The sequence below is a fragment of the Pangasianodon hypophthalmus genome, chromosome 1, assembly GCF_027358585.1.
Source record: "Pangasianodon hypophthalmus isolate fPanHyp1 chromosome 1, fPanHyp1.pri, whole genome shotgun sequence".
In the NCBI taxonomy this organism is placed as follows: Eukaryota; Metazoa; Chordata; class Actinopteri; order Siluriformes; family Pangasiidae; genus Pangasianodon; species Pangasianodon hypophthalmus.
The window spans coordinates 17031990-17052260 of record NC_069710.1 but is presented as its reverse complement, the minus strand read 5'-3'; the positions used below and the strand labels follow the sequence as shown (position 1 = coordinate 17052260).

The 20271-nt window shown below is 40.1% G+C and overlaps 2 protein-coding genes and 1 long non-coding RNA gene across 3 annotated transcripts in view; 1 reads left to right on the top strand and 2 right to left on the bottom strand.

The window, feature by feature from the left end:
• rsu1 (Ras suppressor protein 1) overlaps positions 1 to 1369 on the bottom strand; it is a 32569-nt gene extending 31200 nt beyond the window's left edge. Inside the window, exon 1 of the mRNA XM_026926361.3 lies at positions 1232 to 1369. Within this exon, the coding sequence (XP_026782162.1) occupies positions 1232 to 1327 (96 nt within the window). The 5' untranslated portion in view covers positions 1328 to 1369. The remainder of the gene's footprint in view (positions 1 to 1231) is intronic.
• Positions 47 to 3128, top strand: LOC113533908 (uncharacterized). The gene is made up of 3 exons (XR_008301412.1): positions 47 to 894; positions 1194 to 1336; positions 2990 to 3128. It is a non-coding gene; the product is annotated as an uncharacterized LOC113533908 (long non-coding RNA).
• cubn (cubilin (intrinsic factor-cobalamin receptor)) overlaps positions 2830 to 20271 on the bottom strand; it is a 31010-nt gene continuing 13568 nt past the window's right edge. The window contains exons 28-66 of the mRNA XM_026926358.3: positions 19402 to 19583; positions 17621 to 17795; positions 17284 to 17465; positions 16843 to 16999; positions 16608 to 16724; positions 16367 to 16480; positions 16116 to 16244; positions 15864 to 15996; positions 15549 to 15754; positions 15235 to 15416; positions 14642 to 14834; positions 14315 to 14512; positions 14062 to 14208; positions 13750 to 13940; positions 13277 to 13445; positions 12961 to 13132; positions 12678 to 12856; positions 12368 to 12577; positions 12136 to 12276; positions 11857 to 12038; positions 11504 to 11675; positions 11183 to 11380; positions 10953 to 11102; positions 10710 to 10831; positions 10402 to 10627; positions 10111 to 10298; positions 9842 to 9998; positions 9581 to 9730; positions 9154 to 9342; positions 8302 to 8431; positions 7468 to 7685; positions 6034 to 6233; positions 5728 to 5890; positions 5312 to 5520; positions 5061 to 5205; positions 4761 to 4942; positions 4075 to 4240; positions 3228 to 3463; positions 2830 to 3104 (exon numbers count right to left, since the gene is read on the bottom strand). Of these exons, the coding sequence (XP_026782159.3) occupies positions 2997 to 3104; positions 3228 to 3463; positions 4075 to 4240; positions 4761 to 4942; positions 5061 to 5205; positions 5312 to 5520; positions 5728 to 5890; positions 6034 to 6233; positions 7468 to 7685; positions 8302 to 8431; positions 9154 to 9342; positions 9581 to 9730; positions 9842 to 9998; positions 10111 to 10298; positions 10402 to 10627; positions 10710 to 10831; positions 10953 to 11102; positions 11183 to 11380; positions 11504 to 11675; positions 11857 to 12038; positions 12136 to 12276; positions 12368 to 12577; positions 12678 to 12856; positions 12961 to 13132; positions 13277 to 13445; positions 13750 to 13940; positions 14062 to 14208; positions 14315 to 14512; positions 14642 to 14834; positions 15235 to 15416; positions 15549 to 15754; positions 15864 to 15996; positions 16116 to 16244; positions 16367 to 16480; positions 16608 to 16724; positions 16843 to 16999; positions 17284 to 17465; positions 17621 to 17795; positions 19402 to 19583 (6668 nt within the window). The 3' untranslated portion in view covers positions 2830 to 2996. The remainder of the gene's footprint in view (positions 3105 to 3227; positions 3464 to 4074; positions 4241 to 4760; positions 4943 to 5060; positions 5206 to 5311; positions 5521 to 5727; positions 5891 to 6033; positions 6234 to 7467; positions 7686 to 8301; positions 8432 to 9153; positions 9343 to 9580; positions 9731 to 9841; positions 9999 to 10110; positions 10299 to 10401; positions 10628 to 10709; positions 10832 to 10952; positions 11103 to 11182; positions 11381 to 11503; positions 11676 to 11856; positions 12039 to 12135; positions 12277 to 12367; positions 12578 to 12677; positions 12857 to 12960; positions 13133 to 13276; positions 13446 to 13749; positions 13941 to 14061; positions 14209 to 14314; positions 14513 to 14641; positions 14835 to 15234; positions 15417 to 15548; positions 15755 to 15863; positions 15997 to 16115; positions 16245 to 16366; positions 16481 to 16607; positions 16725 to 16842; positions 17000 to 17283; positions 17466 to 17620; positions 17796 to 19401; positions 19584 to 20271) is intronic.

Sequence of the window (20271 nt, the reverse complement as noted above, 5' to 3'; positions counted from 1 at the left end):
GTGAGTAAGAGCTTTGTCGTCACTGAGAAGAACGCGATGGTCATCGATCTCATCCAATCGAAACGCAAGCCAGTGCTCGCCTGAAACATGAAAGGACGGTGTAACAGAAAAGTGCTCCGCCGGGAAAGCAGGTCTAGAGCAGACGCTAGACGGTGCGCGTGCCGGCTGGAGGATGGACGGTGCGGTCGGTAGTCACGTGACCTCCACATAACGGAAACACTTGAAACGTTGTCTTTCTCCGTCAGAGCGTAATATAAACACTAATTATTACAGGCGGGGAAGTAGGTTTTGGGCGGAAAAAAAAAAGATATATCAACACCAAGATGTTTCAGGGTGTTGATGAATGTTCTGTAACAGCACTGTTCTGACAATAATGCCGACTGGTTTATATTAATGCACTCGTGCTAGTATGTTATTGTTGCTATATTAACAAACACTGTGACATATATGCAGTCAGTGGTAACAACACATTCACAGGGACTTGTGCCAAATAATTATCTGATGAGTTGAGTTAGGTGAATTACATTGGGTAGGATGTTTAACTGAACTATTAATCTTCAGGACTGGAGTCTGACCCCCTGCTATAAAGCAAACAATTACAACACAAGAGTAAATGAGAGATTAGATGTAATACGTCACTGGTAGTAACAAGGGGGGAAAATAATAACATGTAAATATGGTATAACATACATTTTTGGAAAGAAAATCTGGCCTGTGTAAATTTCACAGAATATTTATTCATTTGTTTATTTGTTTGCTTGCTTGCTTGTTTGTTTGTTTGTTTGTTTCTTGTTAGGCTTTCTTAAACGTAATACGTGAACGTCACAGAGTATGAGATGCACCAGGAATAAGTCTTTTAACAGAAGGAATGTTAAATGGTTGGTCATATCTCCTGTGAGTATGATATCTAGATTTTGCTTCTGATATTAGTAGACTTTGAGGATTTCAAAAAGCCATGACATTTTCTATGTGCTGGATTGATGAAGGAAAAGGATAGAGAATCTAAGCTGATTGCCTATTCCAGCATCAAACCCATAAAAACATTATTCTATACTATTAACTTTTAATTTTTAAGTTCATACATATTGATCTTATAATCCCATAATTGTTTTCTCTGTGTAAAAGCCTGATGATTAAATCCCATAGGATTGTATTTTATCTAAGGCCATCCCTAAGCAGGTGTCTGTCTGCAGGCATTGTGTACCACCACTGTCTGTAAGTTAAGGCTTACCTTGCATGGGAGACACATTCTTTGGCCTGTGTCCTGATTTTGGCAGAAACGTGGGCCACGGTGAGCTGAGCCTCCTCTCTCTTTTCCTTGAGGCATGGGGCAGAGGTAACCCAATACACTTGTCCTCTCCTCTCTAGACACCCGTGTGTGTGTGGTGTGTGTGATCACCAGATTTAAACTGCCTTCCGCAGATCCAGTGTCCCTGTGTTTTGCTTGTCGAGTTGATCATTACAACAGGGACTGAAAAACAGTGGCCTCTATTTTTAGGCCTGATTATATTTAGTGGGAGGGGGGGTCGAGTGGTCACAGAATCCTACAGCATGGGTGAACTTTTCTTTAATAAGTGAGAGAGATCTGAAATTCAGAGTCATTGCATACACTGTAACCACTAAAAAAAATGAACCCATTAAAATGGCACGACTTGCCAGTGCCAGTGTAGTTTCTGTCTAAGGTTACATAGTCTGTAGTCTGTAGTACACAGGAAACGGAATGTCATGCATGCCTAGAATATCGTTCACACCATGGATGTACTGGCTGTGCTCATTTTTTTTTAAATCTAGTTTCTAACATTATAAGGAATTAGTCATGCAAAAGACTGTCATAGATGCTGCTCCATGCATTTGTATTGGAAAGTCTGTGTTTTCCTATTGCCAAGGTCATTTTGATGAATGTCAAATAAACACATACAGCTGAGAATTTCCCATTAGCTGACATAGTTGACTAAAACACTGACTATGTTCTTAAGCTGCTTGTGATCATTGTCTATTGGGATGATATGGTTTCACAGTATAGCTTCCCACAAATCTTAAACATTGCCATGGGCAGTTCATCTTAAACCTCTCTGTACACCTATAAACTGTAATCAGTTTTTGAAGTTTCCTCCCAGTTCCCACATTGTGTGAATATGTGTGTACATGGTTTTATGTGATGGACTAGCACCCCATCTTCCCGCCTTACACCCAGTGTTCCCCAGGTTAGGCTCCGGATCCATCACAACTAAATAATACTGAAGATGAATGAGTGCTCTTCAAGAAGTAGCATTAAATATTCGAAACACTTCAAGTCTTTTTCACATTTGAGCTGTTTTAGAAGTAGTTTGAAACACTGTAATATAGTTGTGCTAATGGAACAATTAAATAGTTTGCATTTTGGCACATTCTATATGGATGTCTGTTTGTCTATTCTGATTATTCATACACTTGCTTCAATAAAAGTAATTCAGTGCTTTTGTTCAGGAGTCCTTATAGCCCAGGGTACTTGTGTTTATATGGTATTTTAAATGTGTTAAATCAGACAAGGCCCAAATTGTGGAATGACCAAGCAAATGTGCAATGGAGAGCAATTTATCAAACACCCATGAATTCATATTTTATATTCTATCATAGGTTAGTGTTTTTTTATTGTGTGTGTATTGCAGATTTCACTTTATTGATTCTGTGGTTCCAGCTGATATTAAGAGGCAATAGAGCATCAGTTCACCAAAAAATTTATGGTTTATGCAAACTAAACACGGCCACTGTAAAAGTCAGGCAAAAAATGGCTTTATTTATCCAAAAAATATATATGTATACATTTTATATACTATATATTCCTCATTTTAAAACATATACAAATATCACAGGATGATTAGACAATTATTAATAACATTAGAATGTGAATATTGCACTAAATTGTGGTTTATATTATTTAAAATCTGTTCGAAAACTTCTGTCTGAGTAAATGTATTTGTATTTATATGTATATTTATATTTTTTCAAGCTTCTCTTCAGCTACTCCACGTGAGCCTGAATCCAGAAGGCAACACAACAGACTGGGCATGGAACACAATGAAGACATGGTGGGAGCTGGCCCTGAATGGAGCTATATTTGTCTCCTACACAAAAAGGGGAAAGAAGAGACAACTTTAATGATATGATACAACACCATAGTGTTGTGTAAGTCTATAAAGGACATAGTAAGGGATGTAACATTCCCTACAAAACAAACTGTCCCATACCGTTCCACAGTACGGCCCAACAGGTGGTGAGCTGGCATCTGGACCATCATAGAGTTTCAGATAGTTGTTCTGGCAGTCTCCAGGGTCATCAATGCTGATCTGGTTGAATGTAACTGTCACAACTCTTCCACTGGGTGCCCTAATACCCCACTCACAGTGAGTGCCATTTGGATAGGTACCAGGGTAATCTGGACTGGTAAAGGAGCCATGGTCTCCATACAACCTACCGCCACAACCTGAGGAACAAAATATGGGAAGTTAAAACTTTCAGCCTCTCTGGTAGAAAAATGCTACTGCAAGCTTCTTGTGGAAGAACATTTTATAATGTCAGTTGTGCTGTACCATGCAGATTAATCTCACGGCTGCGAGTGCCAAGTCAATACACAATCAATGAGAATTCGAGACTGTGTTCCAATCTGCATACTCTGCACTAAACAACAACAAGCTATTTCATACAGTAGGATACAACCTGCTCCTTTTTTGTCTTCTTGTAATATAATGTTGGACCCTCTTGCTGCTTGGTTTGTTATGACATCTCTCACTCTTTCATTCACCTGCTCCCCTGATTGGCTGCTAGCTCTCACCAGTGACCGTGCAATCAGACCTCATTCATGTCTGAAGCAGGGACAATGTCCCTGAACCAGTAATCAGGTTTTTAAAGTTCATTTTCGACAAATCAATCCTATACACCATCATACTAAATCTACATCCAAATTTCTGAAATGCTACTTAGTGGCCATGTCATGGCCATTGTTACAAGCACTATACAAATAAAATTGAATTGAATTGAATTGACATACTGTGCATTTCATTATTAAACATAATCAGTTGATCAGGATGTGCTCACCTTGTGGGGAGGAAGTCCAGGTGATTTCAAAGCCATTTCGAGCAGCTGAGAAATCACTGTGGAAGTGCAGGAAGAGTTCGTTGGTCCTGGGGAAGATAGGATTGGGCAGTGTGTTCCCACAGTATCTGCCCAGCAGAGGAGCTGTAGCTGTGCTGCCATTCCTCACCTGAAACACAAACAGGGAACATGACTGCACATCTGAACAATGGAACAATTGTTTAAATATATAGTTATAGTTCTGGCTATATATCTGGCTGTAATATAGTAGCAGCAATAGCAGTTAGATGTGCAAGCTCGTTTGTTCTAAAATCCAAATTAGCAGACAAAATCGCAAACAGTGGTCTGGCAAGGATACAAAGAACATTGGAAGTGGAAGTCAGAAACTGCAAAAAACAAAACAAAGTTAGAATGCACAGGAAAGTGGCAAAATCATGCAAAGGTAGTGAGCGAGAGAACTGGTTTAATACAAATAGTACTCAGGTAAGATGGAACGATATAATATCTAGACTGGAATCAGATGTTAAGTGGTGGTGACTCCTGGATCGACTACATGATATTACATTCCCTTAAATTGCTTACAAGATTTTTACTTAACAATTCTACATGATTAACTTCACACAAAAGCTATAATTGATTCAAATCAAGGGCTTGGTGATGTGTTTCATCACTTATCATCCTGTTCTCACCTCTAGATAGTCAAAGTTGCAGGAGGAATGAGACTCCACATCAAAGCTGTCAAAGAACAGTGAGATGGAGCTGTTCTGAGGTGAGCGAAGGACAATGTTGCAGTCCATATCATGAGGATACACTGCAGGCCAGCCAGGGCTCTTGAGGTAACCATAAGACTGCTCATATACTCTGCTACATCCTTGTTGATTGCAAAGACAAATGTACAAAAAGACAGTCATTTAGCTATAAAAACTATGTAAGTGTTAATAAGTGTTACATGATGTGTAAATGTGGAAAAGCCACCAATGCAGACACACCTGCCACTTGGTAGGTCAAACTAAAGCCATTGCCAGTGATAAAGGTGTCAGACTGGAAGGTGAGGTGCATGGTCCTGTCATAGCTGTAGAAGTCAGGGATGTGGGAGTCTGAACCACAGAACTTATGTGCCTGCCCATAGTCTCCCTAAAGAAGAACAAATATGCAAATAGAGTCTTAGAGGAAAAACCCACTGTTGTAATACAGGTGGAGAAGCTAAATCATGACCGGTATTTTAACCATGTTAACCTACCACAGGCCAGTCTTTCATCTCCAGGAAGTTGGTGGAGCAGCTCTGGCTGGGCTGCAGATGGAACTGCTGGACTATAATTTTCACTGCCTCCTGTGGTGGGGCATCAAGAACCCAGCGGCAGAGGGTGAAAGAAGGATATGCGTTGGGGTAGGATGGAGAAGTGATAGTCTGAGCTGTGGTTGTGGCATTATATATTCCTCCACATAGTCCTGTACAGATGCAAAAAATCTTTAGATCAAATGACTAATTGAGTATGCCATATTTTAGACATTAGATGATTCATTCCTTGCTTATTTCTATAATGTACTGTGCTGCCACAGCCATGCAAAGTACTGTAAAATCAAGGATTCATGTAGCTATAGTAGTAACTCAGTAACTATTACAGGACGAATCATATGGTAAGGAGCCTGTCTTACTGTCGACTGCACTGTAGGTGGCGTTAAAGCCTCTGAAAGCCACTGTGCCATCAGTGACAAAGTGCACAGTCAAAAAATTACTGGCTGACACGAAGGCAGCAGGAATGACGGTTCCACAGAATGTTCCAACCAGTGGGTAATTAACACTATCACCATCATAGACCTAAGGAGGTAGAACAACCGAAAATGTTTAAAGGACACAGATGTTATACCAAAATATTTCCTCATATTTCATTCAAATGTAGATAAAAGGTCATTTTAAAGACCAAACAGATTGACATGTATTAGAACTTTTTTTGTCTGTACCTTAACATAATCATATGAACATGAAGAGCCACCCTCCAGCTCAAAAGTGGTAAAAGAGAGGCTGACAGCTTTATTGGGGTCAACAGAAATGGTCCAGAGGCAGTTCAAGTATGGCTCGTACTTTCCATTCATGTCAATGTCAGGAGAACCAAACGTCCCAGAGGAGGAGGTAAGGTAGCCTCCACAACCCTGCTGAGGTCCTGAGTGAACAAGGCAGAGAGAATATTCAAGCTTAAATGAGTGTGTTTCCTAGTTTGCTAACATTGTATAAATACACAGTAGGTGGCAGTAACTGTCCACTTATGTGAATTCCAGCCTTCGTCACTTTTTTTTTTTTTTTGCAATGCTTAAAGAGGATTAAGCAGCACACCTAATTAAAAACTGGGTGATCATGAAACTTTAAACTGAGTAACCTGGCCACAATCAGTGTTATATGAATTTATGAAATTTATGAAAGGTCCCTTTTGGTACCATGCATGCATATTGTCATATATTGATATACCACTCATTCTTCTCAAGGCTAAAATCAGCTATCCCTAAGGAGTAGAGTAAAATTCCTGAGCCATGTAAAGGAATAACAGTGTGGGAATAAAGGAGACTTATCTGGAACACAAACATAGCAAGCAAGAAGATATACAGATAAAGCCTGCCGGAGAATTTACTAAGCTGGCTTGTTGTTTTTCACACTAAAAACAATTAATGGCTGTGAATGTAATGGGCTTACATTTTAAATGTATTAAAATCACACAGAGAGGAAAACTCTTACAGGCAACAGAAGAAACATTTCTTCTGTTCCTACAAATTTCAAAGACACACATAATAAAATCACTGTCCTTCTGCTTCTGCCCTTTGACACCAGAAGCTGATAGTGGGACCTTCTTTTTCATGTATTGAGACAAAGACTAACCGGATTGGCATGAATACACTTCATTGTAATCAGTGAGTTATGCTGAACGTGCCAGGCCTTTGAGGACAGAGGGTAAGTGTAAGGGCAGCTTGTTTTCTATTGTTCACTAAGACAAAGTAAAATTGATCCATCCAAGCAAGCTCTTAAGTCTCTAAGGCTCTGTCCAATGTGATCTGATTATTCTAAAAACACTGGCACTTAGGAACAAAAGCTGTTTTGAAGCAGCAGATGTTTGCTGTGAGCACCCCAGTTTGGCCCCTCCATCCTCAAGCCACTTTCTAAGGCTTCTGGATGACTCACTCAGCAAATATTCTAGTGTGCCTAATCTAGTATAGAGCAGTTAAGGATCTGTGTGGTAGAACTGCTAATTAAAACTGAAAATAGGGAGTGCAGTTCTAAATTAAAAGAAGCTATATTTCAAACAGTAAAAGTAGGATTTGGGTTTGAGTTTGTATCAAGTAAGCTCCATTTTTGTAACTGATATTAAGATCAGTGTGCTGTCAGAGTATCAAAACAAAACGCTGTACCTAAAGTTTCTCTGTAGGTTGCCCTCCAACCTTCTGCAGCAACTGATGCATCTGTTTTGAACACAACAAACAAATGATTGGTTGAAGACCTGAGGGTTGGGGGAAGTATACTGCCACAAAACCGTCCAAGGAGTGGGGCCAGGGTGTTTGGTCCATCATAGACGGCCACATAATCAAAGCCACAGGTAGAAGAGGCTTCAAGGTGGAAACTGTTGAATCTAGGAAGTGGAGTAGCATAATACAGTTTGTATTAATAATAGCACTACATAATTACCCAGAAAGTTCCGTTCGGTTGCAAAACATTATCTTTGTATATATGAGCTAAAATGGACATTTTGAAAATGCAAAGGAAACTGGAAAGGAAACACTTCCTCTCTGAGACATGAGAAACAATGTCTCAATGCAGTTGGTTACACAAAAGGTCTAGCACCTGCAAGGGAAACAGATGGAGAGTCACAGCATACATTTCTCACTGCACACCAGGGTGCCTCACTGGGGGAACAGTAGATGGAGGATGCAAGTGAAATGGTAGACTTTGAGTGTTCAACTAATTTGATAAGACACTTTGGAGATTCTGGGTTTCATTGGTTAAAAGAAGAGCTGGGTCATGTAAAAGAAATACTGAACATTACTTAAAGGTACATGTCATGTAAATAGAGCTAGAAGTTTTGTGTGCTTCAAAGCTTGTAGGCTGTCCCGATGTAGCACAGTGAGCTGCATAAGACTGACCCAGTGTTTCAGGGTTCATATTAATATAGCAGTTACTATATGAGTCCTGTCTACCATTAAGTGTCTAAACAGAGTCCAAGTAATTAAGTATATAACTAGGCTTACTTGAGTTCAACAATGTGATTGTCTTGTAAAGAGATGTGGTAGGTGCAGTTCATGTTGTGGTGGTAGTGGAGATTGGAAAGAGCAGGACTGCCGATTGTTCCAGAAGTGCCATTGAAAACGCCTCCACATGCTGTAGACACAAAAGTAATATCAATGTCCATTTAAAATATAAGTACATATTTAAAGAAGTCTATATGGTCAGGAACACCACCTCTTTTACGACAAAGGACAGCACTTTTAAACTCGTAAACTACTTATAAACTAGAGCGTGTAGGGGCTGCTACACAAGATCTGGGCCTAGTATCACACACCATGTCCCATCTTATAGTATACCATTTGACATAAGCTTGTTTCCTCCAGCAAAGAACTTCTAATGAATGTGTGCTGCAGAACAACAGAAGACAAAGTTTAGAGAGCTTAGAGAGTTTAGAGAGCCCAAATAGCCCAAAACTAAACTACACAACCATCCAGTGAATGTGAGTGACTGTCTGTGTGTGTGTGTTCTCTCAAATCTTCCTTTTGTTTAAAAAGTGCTGAGTCCTTTCAATCCAATCATTCCACATTTTTGTACTCAATGGAAGGCTGTGACATTTCTGCCATTGGTAAACAACCCCAACCCACAGCCAGGAACACTGCCAAAGCTACAGGCATACCAGTACCTAAATTCATAAGTGCCCATAGTGTGTACCCTTGTACACATATTATATCAAATCTTATAATGCTGTAAATGATGTTGCAGTAGTTAGCATTACTCCAACAGCCATGGTATTGAATTTAGTGCATGTGCAAAATAGATAACACTGGAACATGACTGACAACAATGTAAAATATATTTTGTTAAATAACACTCACGAATGGCCATATATTCAGCCAGGAAGCCATTGTCATTGATGATGGAATCAGAGTAGAACTTGATGAGCATGGGACCGAAAGTGGAGAATGGGCCTGGGATGGTGTTGCCACACAGCGTGGCAAGAAGATTTTCACTCTCTGAAGAGCGTTTGTAGATCTTTACTCCATCATAGGAACATGCTGAGTGAGCTAAGACAGTAGCCACAAATAAGTAACATTTTAAAGGTTTGTCTTCCCTATCATTTAATTTTTAGGTGACAATTCAGAGAATTGTTTTATGTATTTAAAAACAAGCCTTATCATTATTCATTAGAAAGGCATTCATTACATTTTACTCACTTTGAAAGGCATTCATTACATTTTACAAAACAGTGTTTTGCAGACTGGATTGATCTTGTGAAAATTTGTGACTTTATGGATGGCCTACCCTCTAACTGGAATGTTCTAAAAGTGACGACAATAACTGTCTGGTCTCCAGCATCTATAAGGTAGTCACAGTTGGCGTTGTGAGGGTAGTGATCTGGATAGTTAGGGGATACAACACGACCTGCAGGGGCAGAGAAGTTTGCTCCACATCCTGAAAGAGAAGAGACCAGCAACATATGTAAGGCATAAATACATTAGATGCAAAAGGGGAAAAAGTACAGTATGCTCAAGAGACCCTAAAATAAAGACCCAGGGTACACACGGGTAAAGAAGGAGGCTGAGAAGCCTTTGCCAGGTGTTTCAGTGGATTGGAAACGGGTAGTTATGGTGTTGAAAGGAGCAATGATGGGAGGAGGAGCTGTGGAGCCACAGCCTGTTGCCAACAGAGCATCATTCTGCTGTGTGTCTCCAGCCCACACCTGACAAACGAGTAGAAAAGAGACAAATAAATGAAACCCAAATACTCATGGTAGGTTACTAGCAAGTGTAATGCAAGTGTAATGCTTGCATAAATATCTTTCAAATGGTCACCTTGATGTAGCTGCTCTGGCAATGTCCGCTGGAGTCAGGTATCTGGAACTCACTTGCAAAACCCATTTCCAAGTGATTGCCCTCATGAGCAATGATAGTCCATGAACATTCAGTATTAGATGGGAAGTTTTGGGGATAATTGGGGGACTTGATGCTACCCGAGTCAGCGTGTATGACCCCACCACATCCTGAAGAAAAAAGATGACAAATGAAAAAAAAAAATCAAGCATCAGAAAAAACTGCAGCCAGACAGAAATCAAGTCTGAACACATTTTGTTGGTGACTTCATACCTGAGGAATCCACTGACCAAGTAGCCACAAACCCTCCTTTGGACACACTGTGGTCAGCCAGGAACACCACTGCTAGCTTGTTGGAACCTGATTGGATTGTCCCAGGTGATGTATGACCACAGTATTGTCCAATTATGGGAGCACCTGGAGAACCTCCATTGAAGATGGTCACTGAGTCCCAAAAACATTGGCTGTGTTCTTCCACTTGGAAGTACGTAAATGTCAGCTGGTCAATTAAAGAATATATAATTAGTACACATTAAAAGTAATGTGTAAGAATCAAGGTTTGTGTGTCAATATAAATTTACAGTGATTGTATGGCCTTCTGGAGCTTCTAAGAGCCAGGCACAGCGACTAGGGCTTGGGTAGTTATCTGGATAACCCGGGCTGTAAATGGCCCCTCCCTCACCACTCTGCATGCCTCCACAATCTGAATGATAGGATAGGGCAGTTCAACATACCTACAGTAACAAATCCTCAAACAAAGACTTTCATAGCAATACTTTCAAGGACACAAAGTGTTCTTTGTGTCAGCATCTGCAGATTGTTACCTGAGAAATAATATGTAGCTTTGAATCCCAAGTCAACCACCGCTTCATCGGACAGAAAATGAACCCAAAGTTCAGGCGTGGACACCACAATGGGGACTGTGGGAAGGCTCTGCCCACAAAATCGGGCCAGAAGTTCGCTGTTCACATCACCTAAAAAGTTTATTTATTTATTAATTTAAAAAAAACAATCAAACAAACAAATAAATATTTTATTATGCAGTGTCACTCACCAAGTCTGAACTCAAGGTAATCCCATTCACAGGTCTGATGGTGCTCAAGATGGAGGTCATTTAAGATCACCACAATGGATGAGTTCGCATGTTGAGGATTTTGGATCAGCCACTCACAGTTCAGATTGTTGCTGTAGTTACCAACACCATAGTCAGGGGAGGTAAAGTTCCCTGGGGTACTGAGGATTCCGCCACACACTATAAAAGTAAACAGAGACCAACCACGAAAAAAATGACATGAGGTTTACTATATGTAGCATATCAATGTTTGAAGGTATGCATAAGTGAATCAAAATACACACAGACTATAAGTTCACTCACCTGCTGCCTCATCAGAGGAGTAGTCAGCAGTAAACCCACCATTAGACACGGAGGAATCTGTGACAAAAACAACAGTCATGGTGTTGCCAGAGGACTTCACCTGTGTGCCTGCAGGTACAGAGCCACAGAATCGCTGCAACCGTGGGGAATTGGACAACACACCATTGATAACCTAAAAAAAAAAAAAACACAAGGTCAGATCAGCAAAAGATTAATGCCACCAGCATTTCAACACCAGGGATTTTTTTATATTGAAAAGAAATAACAAATCGATAACTGACTTTATAATCAGACCTTGAAGCATTTTTTTCCAGAGTTAATTCTTATAATAGCTGAAAATGAAATGCCCTCACCTCCACATAGTCAAACATACAGCTGTTGTGGTCCTCCAGCCGTAGGTCAGTAAAAGTGAGGGTGACTCTACGACCCGGAGGCACTGTGATCTTCCAGCGACATAACCGGTTATGAGGGTACAAGTTGGGGTAGTTTGGAGATGAGATGGTCCCAGAGGGTGCATTCAGATCCCCACCACATTCTATAAGAGACAAAACATAAGTCATGATGGCATTGAGCAGGAAGCAAATGGTTCCTAGATGGATGATGCTTGTTGTGGTTCATGAAAGTTCACCTACCCTCTACACTGGCTTCAAATGAAAGGCTAAATCCTGCTGCACTTCCACTTCCATCACTGACAAACTTCACATATGCAAAGCTGTCTCCTGTGTCCACGGGTCCAGGCAGACTGTTTCCACAATGCTTTCCTAGCAGGCGGCCTGAAAAAGAGCATATCTCTGGTTAATATTTTAGTATAGTACATATAGTGTATATTCTGTTGCATGTTATTGCTTGTGCTGTTCGACTCACCAGAAGCATTGTACTCGCGTATTTCTACATAATCACTGGTACAGTCAGCAGAGCTCTGTAGGTTGAATGCCGTGAAGCTGAGGGTCAAGTAGTGTCCAGTGGGGCCTTCCAGGTACCATTCACAATTAGAATTGTCTGGGTAATTTGAATCAGGATATCCTGGGCTTTTAATGGTACCACTCTGGCCAATGTATGTGCCACCACATACAGCTGTTTGGTGGAAAGAAAATACAAACATTCACCTGAATGGACTCACAAAGATAGAAATCTAAATGTGTCTACATACCAATAGATTCTAATATCTAGTTACCTATAGAGTACTTGGCCTTAAAGCCCTTGTGTGTGATACTGTGATCTGTGCGAAAGCGTAGATACATAGCAGAGGCTGTGGAATGTTGGGTAGATGGTTTTGTATTGCCACAGAGCTTGGCAACGAGGTCAGCATTCGAACTGACACCATCACGCACTTCTAAATAGTCATAGAAACATCTAAGAAAGAAAGAGAGTGAAAAGATTAGGAGTGTATGATGTAACAAGAGTATTACAATGGGTAATCGCTATGAATAATGATCAATGAGAAATGTGTCCTATACCCAGTGTTTGGCTCAATGTAGAAATCCTCAAAATCCAGTTGCACAGACTCCCCATTAGGAACCATGATAATCCAGACACAGTCGATGTTCTGAGGGTAGTTTGATGGATAATTGGGTGATGTAATGTAACCCGGTGGATCTCCATCACTTAACTCAATGGTTCCTCCACAAGCTGAACAAACACAGTCATTATCAATCCTTTATCTCATTTAATAACTATATGCTGGGTTACACAAGAAGCAAGTAAATCATACAATGAACATTCCTCTGCATAAAATAACCAGATAATTAAGTAACTAAGTAGGCTTTGCAGTACCTTTACTGTGGGCTTCAAATAACAGTTTAAAGCCAGTGCCCTCATTTGAGGTGTCCGAGACAAAGTGCACATGAAGATGATTGTCAGTGGTCTGTGTAACAGCAGGGGGGTTGGATCCACATAGACGACCACCTAAAGATGGTGCATTACCATCCGGCCCATTCTTCAACTAGTAAACATTACATCATTGACATCATAAAAAAGATGCATGTATATCTCCAAGTAAGCATAGATCTATGAAATAATACACAAAATATGCCATCCGGCACCAGCAAGGTTACTGGGTTTGGCAGCCTGGAAAAATCCTTAAAGTTTCTATAGAGAGATTTAGAATAGAGGGTCTGCCTTTCAGAAAAGTAGTAGAAATTCGAAGTAGAACCTCTTTATAAAGATAAAACTGATAACCATCTGAATCACCGTCAACTATCCTCTTCTAAGAGTATATGGCTGTATTTACCCAAATAAGGCCTTACCTCCAGATAGTCTCCAGAGCTGCAAGCCGTGCCAAAGCCTTGCACCTGGAATGGACTCAGGAAAGTAACAGACACTCTATAACCAGAAGTCACCATCACGTGCCAGCTACAGTCCAGGTTAGGCTTGTAGTTCTGAGGATAGTGAGGGGAGCTGAGAACTCCTCTGTCTGCATGGAGCAGGCCTCCACATCCTAAAAAAAACACACACCATAAATGTTACGACTACAACTCAACAGGCAAAGCATGTATCATTCATTACAGTTTAGACACTGTCAATGAAGAAGAGTGCTCTATCATGGTTTTGGAGCTTGCCTTTAGAATAGGACGCATTGAAGCCACGGCCATTAATGATGGCATCAGATGTGAAACGCAGGAACATAGAGTCACCAGTGGAATGAAGAGAACCAGGCAGCTCACGGCCACAAAGCTTTGCCAGCTGTGGTGACAAGTTTGTCTCACCTGGGTTACAAAAGATCAAAAGTCTATTTTAGTCTGTCTATCTTTCATTTTAATTGTATGACAAATAATAAAAGAGGGTGAATTGTTCATAGAATTAGAGCCTCACCATCCCTGATGACTAAACTGTCATACAAACACACGGCTTGATCCTCAATGTCCATAAACAGCATATTGAGTTCCACAGTGGAGTCTGGTGAACGGATTACCCATGTGCATTCCAGGTTAGGCTCATACTGATTAGGCCAGCCAGGAGAGAAGAGGAACCTGGGTGTCTCTTCAGGCATAAGAGCCCCTCCACAAGCACCTAAAAAACAAGTTTAACATATCATGCTTACCACTTAACAAAATGGTCATATTCCTTTCATACTTGTAAAAATGTTAAGGAGTATATATATATATATTCTCTGCTTTTCTCTTTTGTTCTTCATCTCACCTGGTGCTATAGTGGGCAAAGGTCCAGAGCTCTGAACAGCTGTCCACTCCACAAGAAAGCCTCTTCCTCCAATCACAAAGTCTGATTTGAACTCCAGAGTCACTGTGCTACCAGAGCTTCTCACAGGTTGAGGCCGAATCAGACCACAGAAAACTCCCAGGGGATATGCATGGACATTAGGTCCATCAAATATCTGATGAGACGAAGAGTGAATGAATTTACATCTCTATGCAGTAGTATATCATCCTCGATTAGATACACAGAGAGTATATGATTATTAACCAATGGATATTGGGATATCTAATTGAAACAGATCAGGTACAGATCCAGGTCAAAATGAAAGTATGGTAAACATAACATGATTGGTTTGATTCTCATTTATCTTTTTATTTCCTCTTGAGGAAAAATCCTCTTGAGTCTTATTACATTCATTACCCCTTTAAAGCATCTGTGACCAGTCTTCATCCATTTAATCCATTGAAAAACAGATATATTTGTACTCTCCCATTTGTGAAAAGTGAATATGAATAAACCTTAATATCACAGATCCATTAAAAGCTAAACAAACCCTAAATTTCAATAGCAATGCAAACCTTGAGCTGGTCATAGAAGCAGTTATATAGATCCTCTATATCAATATCCAGGAACCGGATCTCAATATAGGAGTCTCCACTGACGGTGATGGTCCAGCGGTAGTCTGCATTGTTGGGGTAAGTACGTGGATACAAAGGTGAAGCAATCTGGCCTGAGCTACCCGTGACATCATTTCCATACACTGAAAAAAATGGATAACAGAATAATGAAGCAGGACACTATGAGCTCTATTTATTAATGTAATTGTTACTTTTACAAGGTCCAAAAATGACCTCTAGTATTAGATTGATTAAGTGCAGGGGAATAAAATTACAGTGAGTGAATGTGGCCCTGAAGCCAGCTCCACTGACAGAAGAGTCTGAGACAAACTTTATCCACAGCACATGACCGATGAGTGAGGTGTAATTAGAAGGAAGGGTGTTTCCACAGAAACGGCCAACGAGAGTGCCAGTAGAGTTCCCCTCACGAATTTCCAAGTAGTCATTATTGCAGCCTTGACTCTGCTGCAGCTCAAAGAGACTACATTACATAGAGAGAAAACAAAATATACATAGAAAAGCATATCACCTTCTCATTCACCATGCTTTAATTATGAGTATGATGCATGTAATAGCAAGAAGATGCTTACATGAAAGACAGCTGGAGACGGTTGCCAGGGGAACTAATGATAGTCCATACACACTCAATGTTGGGTGGGTAGGCGTCTGGATAGTTGGGGCTGTTGAAGGCCCCAGACTCCATGTGCAGGTTACCACCACAGCCTAAGGTAGGACAGAAGAAGTTAGTGAATGGTTACTTCACAGACAGATGGCTGTTTACAAATTGCAGTGCATGAATGCAAGAATTTGTATCTTGAACTGATGGCTTATTGTATGCTGACCGGAGGTTGAGGCCATGTACGTTGCCCTGAAGCCTTTCCCGGTCACAGATGAATCAGAGACAAAGTTCACCACTAGTGCATTGCTGAATGAGGTGACTGGATGGGGAATGTCAGTTCCACAATAGCGTCCTATAAAAGCACAAAAGAGTTTCCTATACTATCCTACCTTAAATTATAATTTGCGATTATATTTGATCAACTAAGGGTTAATGTTAAGAACAGATAGTTGTGCAAGTTGTGCAAGTTATTACCAACTACTGGGGCCTCATAATTGTTGCCGTCTAAGATCTCTACAGCATCATGGGAGCAGTTTGTGTTCACCATCTCCAGCTCAAAGTCAGTGAAGGACAGTGTTACATGGTTGACTAGATATAATAAAAGCATAAATGATGAGATAAAAGCATAAATGGAAATATTCAACATGTACATTCATGTATAAATCCATGAATTAGAAAAGAAGAACATAGATTAAGAAAAATATTTCTCACGCACATGGCTCTTTTGCAACAATGATCCAGCTGCACTGCTGATTGTTGGGATATGCGTAAGGGTAGTTTGGAGAAGCAATATCACCTCCCACATCATCAGCCATGATGGTGGACCCACATGCTGTAAGGAAAAGAAATAATGTAGCACCTCAACCGTAGACAAATGATATAATCGCATATGGCTGCAAAGCAACCTAAAGTGAAATGCTGTAGAATTGAGGACTTGTGATGTGACTAACCCTCTGAGAACTCGGCTCTGAAGCCCTTGTGGTTGCTGCTGACATCGGATCTAAAGCGAACATAGATGACATTCCGTGTGGAGATGATGGGATCAGGTCTGGAAAACCCACATACCTTTGCAAGCAGAGGAGAATGCTCTCCTGGTCCATCATGTATCTAAAATGTAAGGAGGAATAATAGACTGTATTTAGAGAACAGTCAAGATTTTGGTCTTTTGAACTGTTTAGAGTCATTGTCCTCATTGTGAAACATGACCATATAAGATAAATGAGGTCTTAATTAAGGGGGAAGCCTGTCTATAAATAAATCACTTCTTATTGGCTCTTTAATGTGTAAAATACATGTGAAATTAATGGTAGCCTCCTTTAATTTCGAATCTCTGTGGTGAGAAATAATTGATCATTAAGCCTATATGAAGGCACCAAACATAAGTCACTCACAGCCACATAATCAAAATTACATGTAGTGTGACCCTCAATGTCCATGTCAGTAAAGTTGAAGAGAATCCGGTGGCCTGTGTCCACAGTGATGACCCAGGAGCAGTCAGCATTGTTGGGGTAGTTGTTCGGAAACTGAGGAGAATGAATCTCTCCTCTAGGAGCTGTGACAGCTCCACCACAGCCTAAACATATCAGGAAAATAATAATAAAAATAATGAAGGGTGCATTAACAGAAAAACGATGAATATTAAGTAGGAGACAATAAAACTCAAAAGGGCTTTAGGTGGAATCACACTGTCACCATATAGGAAGTATGGGAGTAAAGCTGACTGCCTACCTCCTTGAGTCTCTTGCCAGCTAGCGTTGAAGCCCCTGCCACTGACATACGCATCACTTTTGAAACGCACAGTGACGCTATTGCCTGTGCTGGACACCTGCAGGGGGTTGTTAGGGGGTCGAGTGGTGCAGAGTTGCGCCAGTCTAGGGGAGCTCAAGTCAGGACCACCGTAAACCTGCCAGGAAAAATGCCCAGATAAACACATGCTCCTTACTGTCTGGATTATAAACTATTACAACGTCGTCTGATGCAGTATTAAGGCACTGTAAACTCTGTGGGCCACTTTTAGAGTTGAGTTACTCACACATAATGAGGATTTAATACCGAAATTGCACACAAATTATGTTTTGGGCTGTAAATCATTCAAAACACTATGAAATGTCATTTGAGGCCAATATTAAATATTTATATTAATTATTAGTCATTAATGAACAAGACATGAATACTTGGTGTGCTAGGCATGTTTTCTTCACATGAGAGCACATCAAAGTAACAAAAACATGGCATTAGTTTATTCATTTGACAATTCAAAATATTGAATTAAAAGCGTGAATTTAAATACATACACATTATTTCACTGCTTCAAATTAATAACTTGTGGCTTCAGTAATTTGTGCACACAAAGAACTGTCAGTGCATGATTTACAAAATAATATACAAAATAATAGGATGTGCTTGATCAAGTGCTAGTTTATAAACTGCCAGTTAATGAGGGTGGAAGCCATATTATTAAATGAAACCAAATTTGTAGTAATTAATGTGTTCATTACAAATAGGACTATTCTAAATATGAATAACTTTCCCTGTATAGATAATGATGCAACTTTTGAACTTAAGTCACCAAGTTGCCAACTCTGAATACAGCTCTGTATGGAAAGAAAAGTTGTTTTTGTATGTATTTAGGAATGGCAAGAATAATGAAAGTCATTAACAGAAGGATGAGACCAGAAAAAAATGCACCTTATGCTAAAATGTTTGTTCATGAACAAAATGCTACAGGGTCACTGTATTAGGAAAAGAGGTAGCAGAGCTAGCAAGAAATTACACTGTGCCACTAAAATTAGCGGGCTGGTGTGCATTCGTGCATATATGAGTGTGTGCTTGGGAGAGAGTTGCAAATAAAGCCTGTGCTCTAATCTTTGATTTCAACTTTTCTTCCACACTGCTAACTCCATTCAGTGCAACTGTGGAGGTCAGCATTCCAATGGTCTGAGATACTCACACACACCCCTAACAGTGCCCACTGAGTGTGCTGTGTGCCAACAGGGCACACACACACACACACACACAGACACACACAGACACACACACACTCTCAGTGTGATCTGATCACTACTATGCAACACTATGAATTCTGTAACAAATTCATATCCAGGCTAAATTCAGATATAATACAACACTGCTATTCTGCATTGCTAGGTGTATTTTGTAATGTGTGATAAATAGTAATTATGTTTTGTATTAGGTAGAGTCATATCAGTACAAATTTAGAGATGCAAGCTGAGGAGAATGTGTTTCTTCAAAACAGTATACTGTTGTGTGTTTATTGTTAAATTGGTGATCATTTACTTGTGGGCTTACAAATGGACCTCAATTTGACATTCTTTAACTCAGAAACATGATCTTAGAGTTGTACTAAACGTGTGTATGTGCTGTTCATGATGGACGCTAGCCATTCTATAATATCAGTGTGATTTTATTAGAGGCATGGCAATGGGGATCTTATGAAGAAGGTCATATGAAATACCAGAAAGGCAGAGATGAATAGAACTATTCTTTACCTCTAGCAGGTCATAGTTACAGTCAGGATGGTACTCTATATCAAACTCATGAATGGTAATGGTGATGCTGCTGCCAGGGCTGGTCTGGATGTACCACACACACTCCCGGTTGTCTGGATATCTGTTAGGATAGCCAGGGCTGTTGAAGGAGCCAGCTGGCCCAGTGAGATCTCCACCACAACCTGCAGGGGGCAATAACAAGTCTGAATGTGACGCAAACGAACTTCTCGTAAAAGCTCTCATGAAAGGAGAGGTTGCCATGCCAGCTTTGTGTTTACCATGACTTCATATCCTTTAACAACACTAAATCCTGTTATATTTGAGGTCACTTAATATCCTTTAACTATAATAAATCCTTGGCCATCTTAAAAGGAAGGATTGAATATTGCACAAGGTACTTAATACTGAATAAGCATATGATATTAAATATTGATATATTAAATGAAAACATAATTCCTTCTGTGGAGAAATGACCTAAAATGACAGAAGAAGCTGTGACTTTTATGAGAAAGTCGGGTGCAGAGGAAACACTGGAGAGATGACTCTGGAGAACAGAGTATTTTAATCATTCTGATAATTTAGAGAAATGTGAAACCATAATAGAGATGTTCTGGAGCACTGTGGAAGTGTGATTTCTTTTCAGAGGCCCCTCTGGTTGTTATGGATGCATGACATGTCCTCTGGCATGGTTGTCAAACTCTCCTTTATCATTGCCAGCAATATATTCTCAGTAGATTTATATGATTAGCACTGAGGTGACAGTAACATGATGTTCAGCACAGCCTAAGAAGAAGCTCTGCACTCTAGTCTGTGCCACAATTTTTTAAAACCTTTAATCAATAACATCAATCTCTGTTACACCCACACACC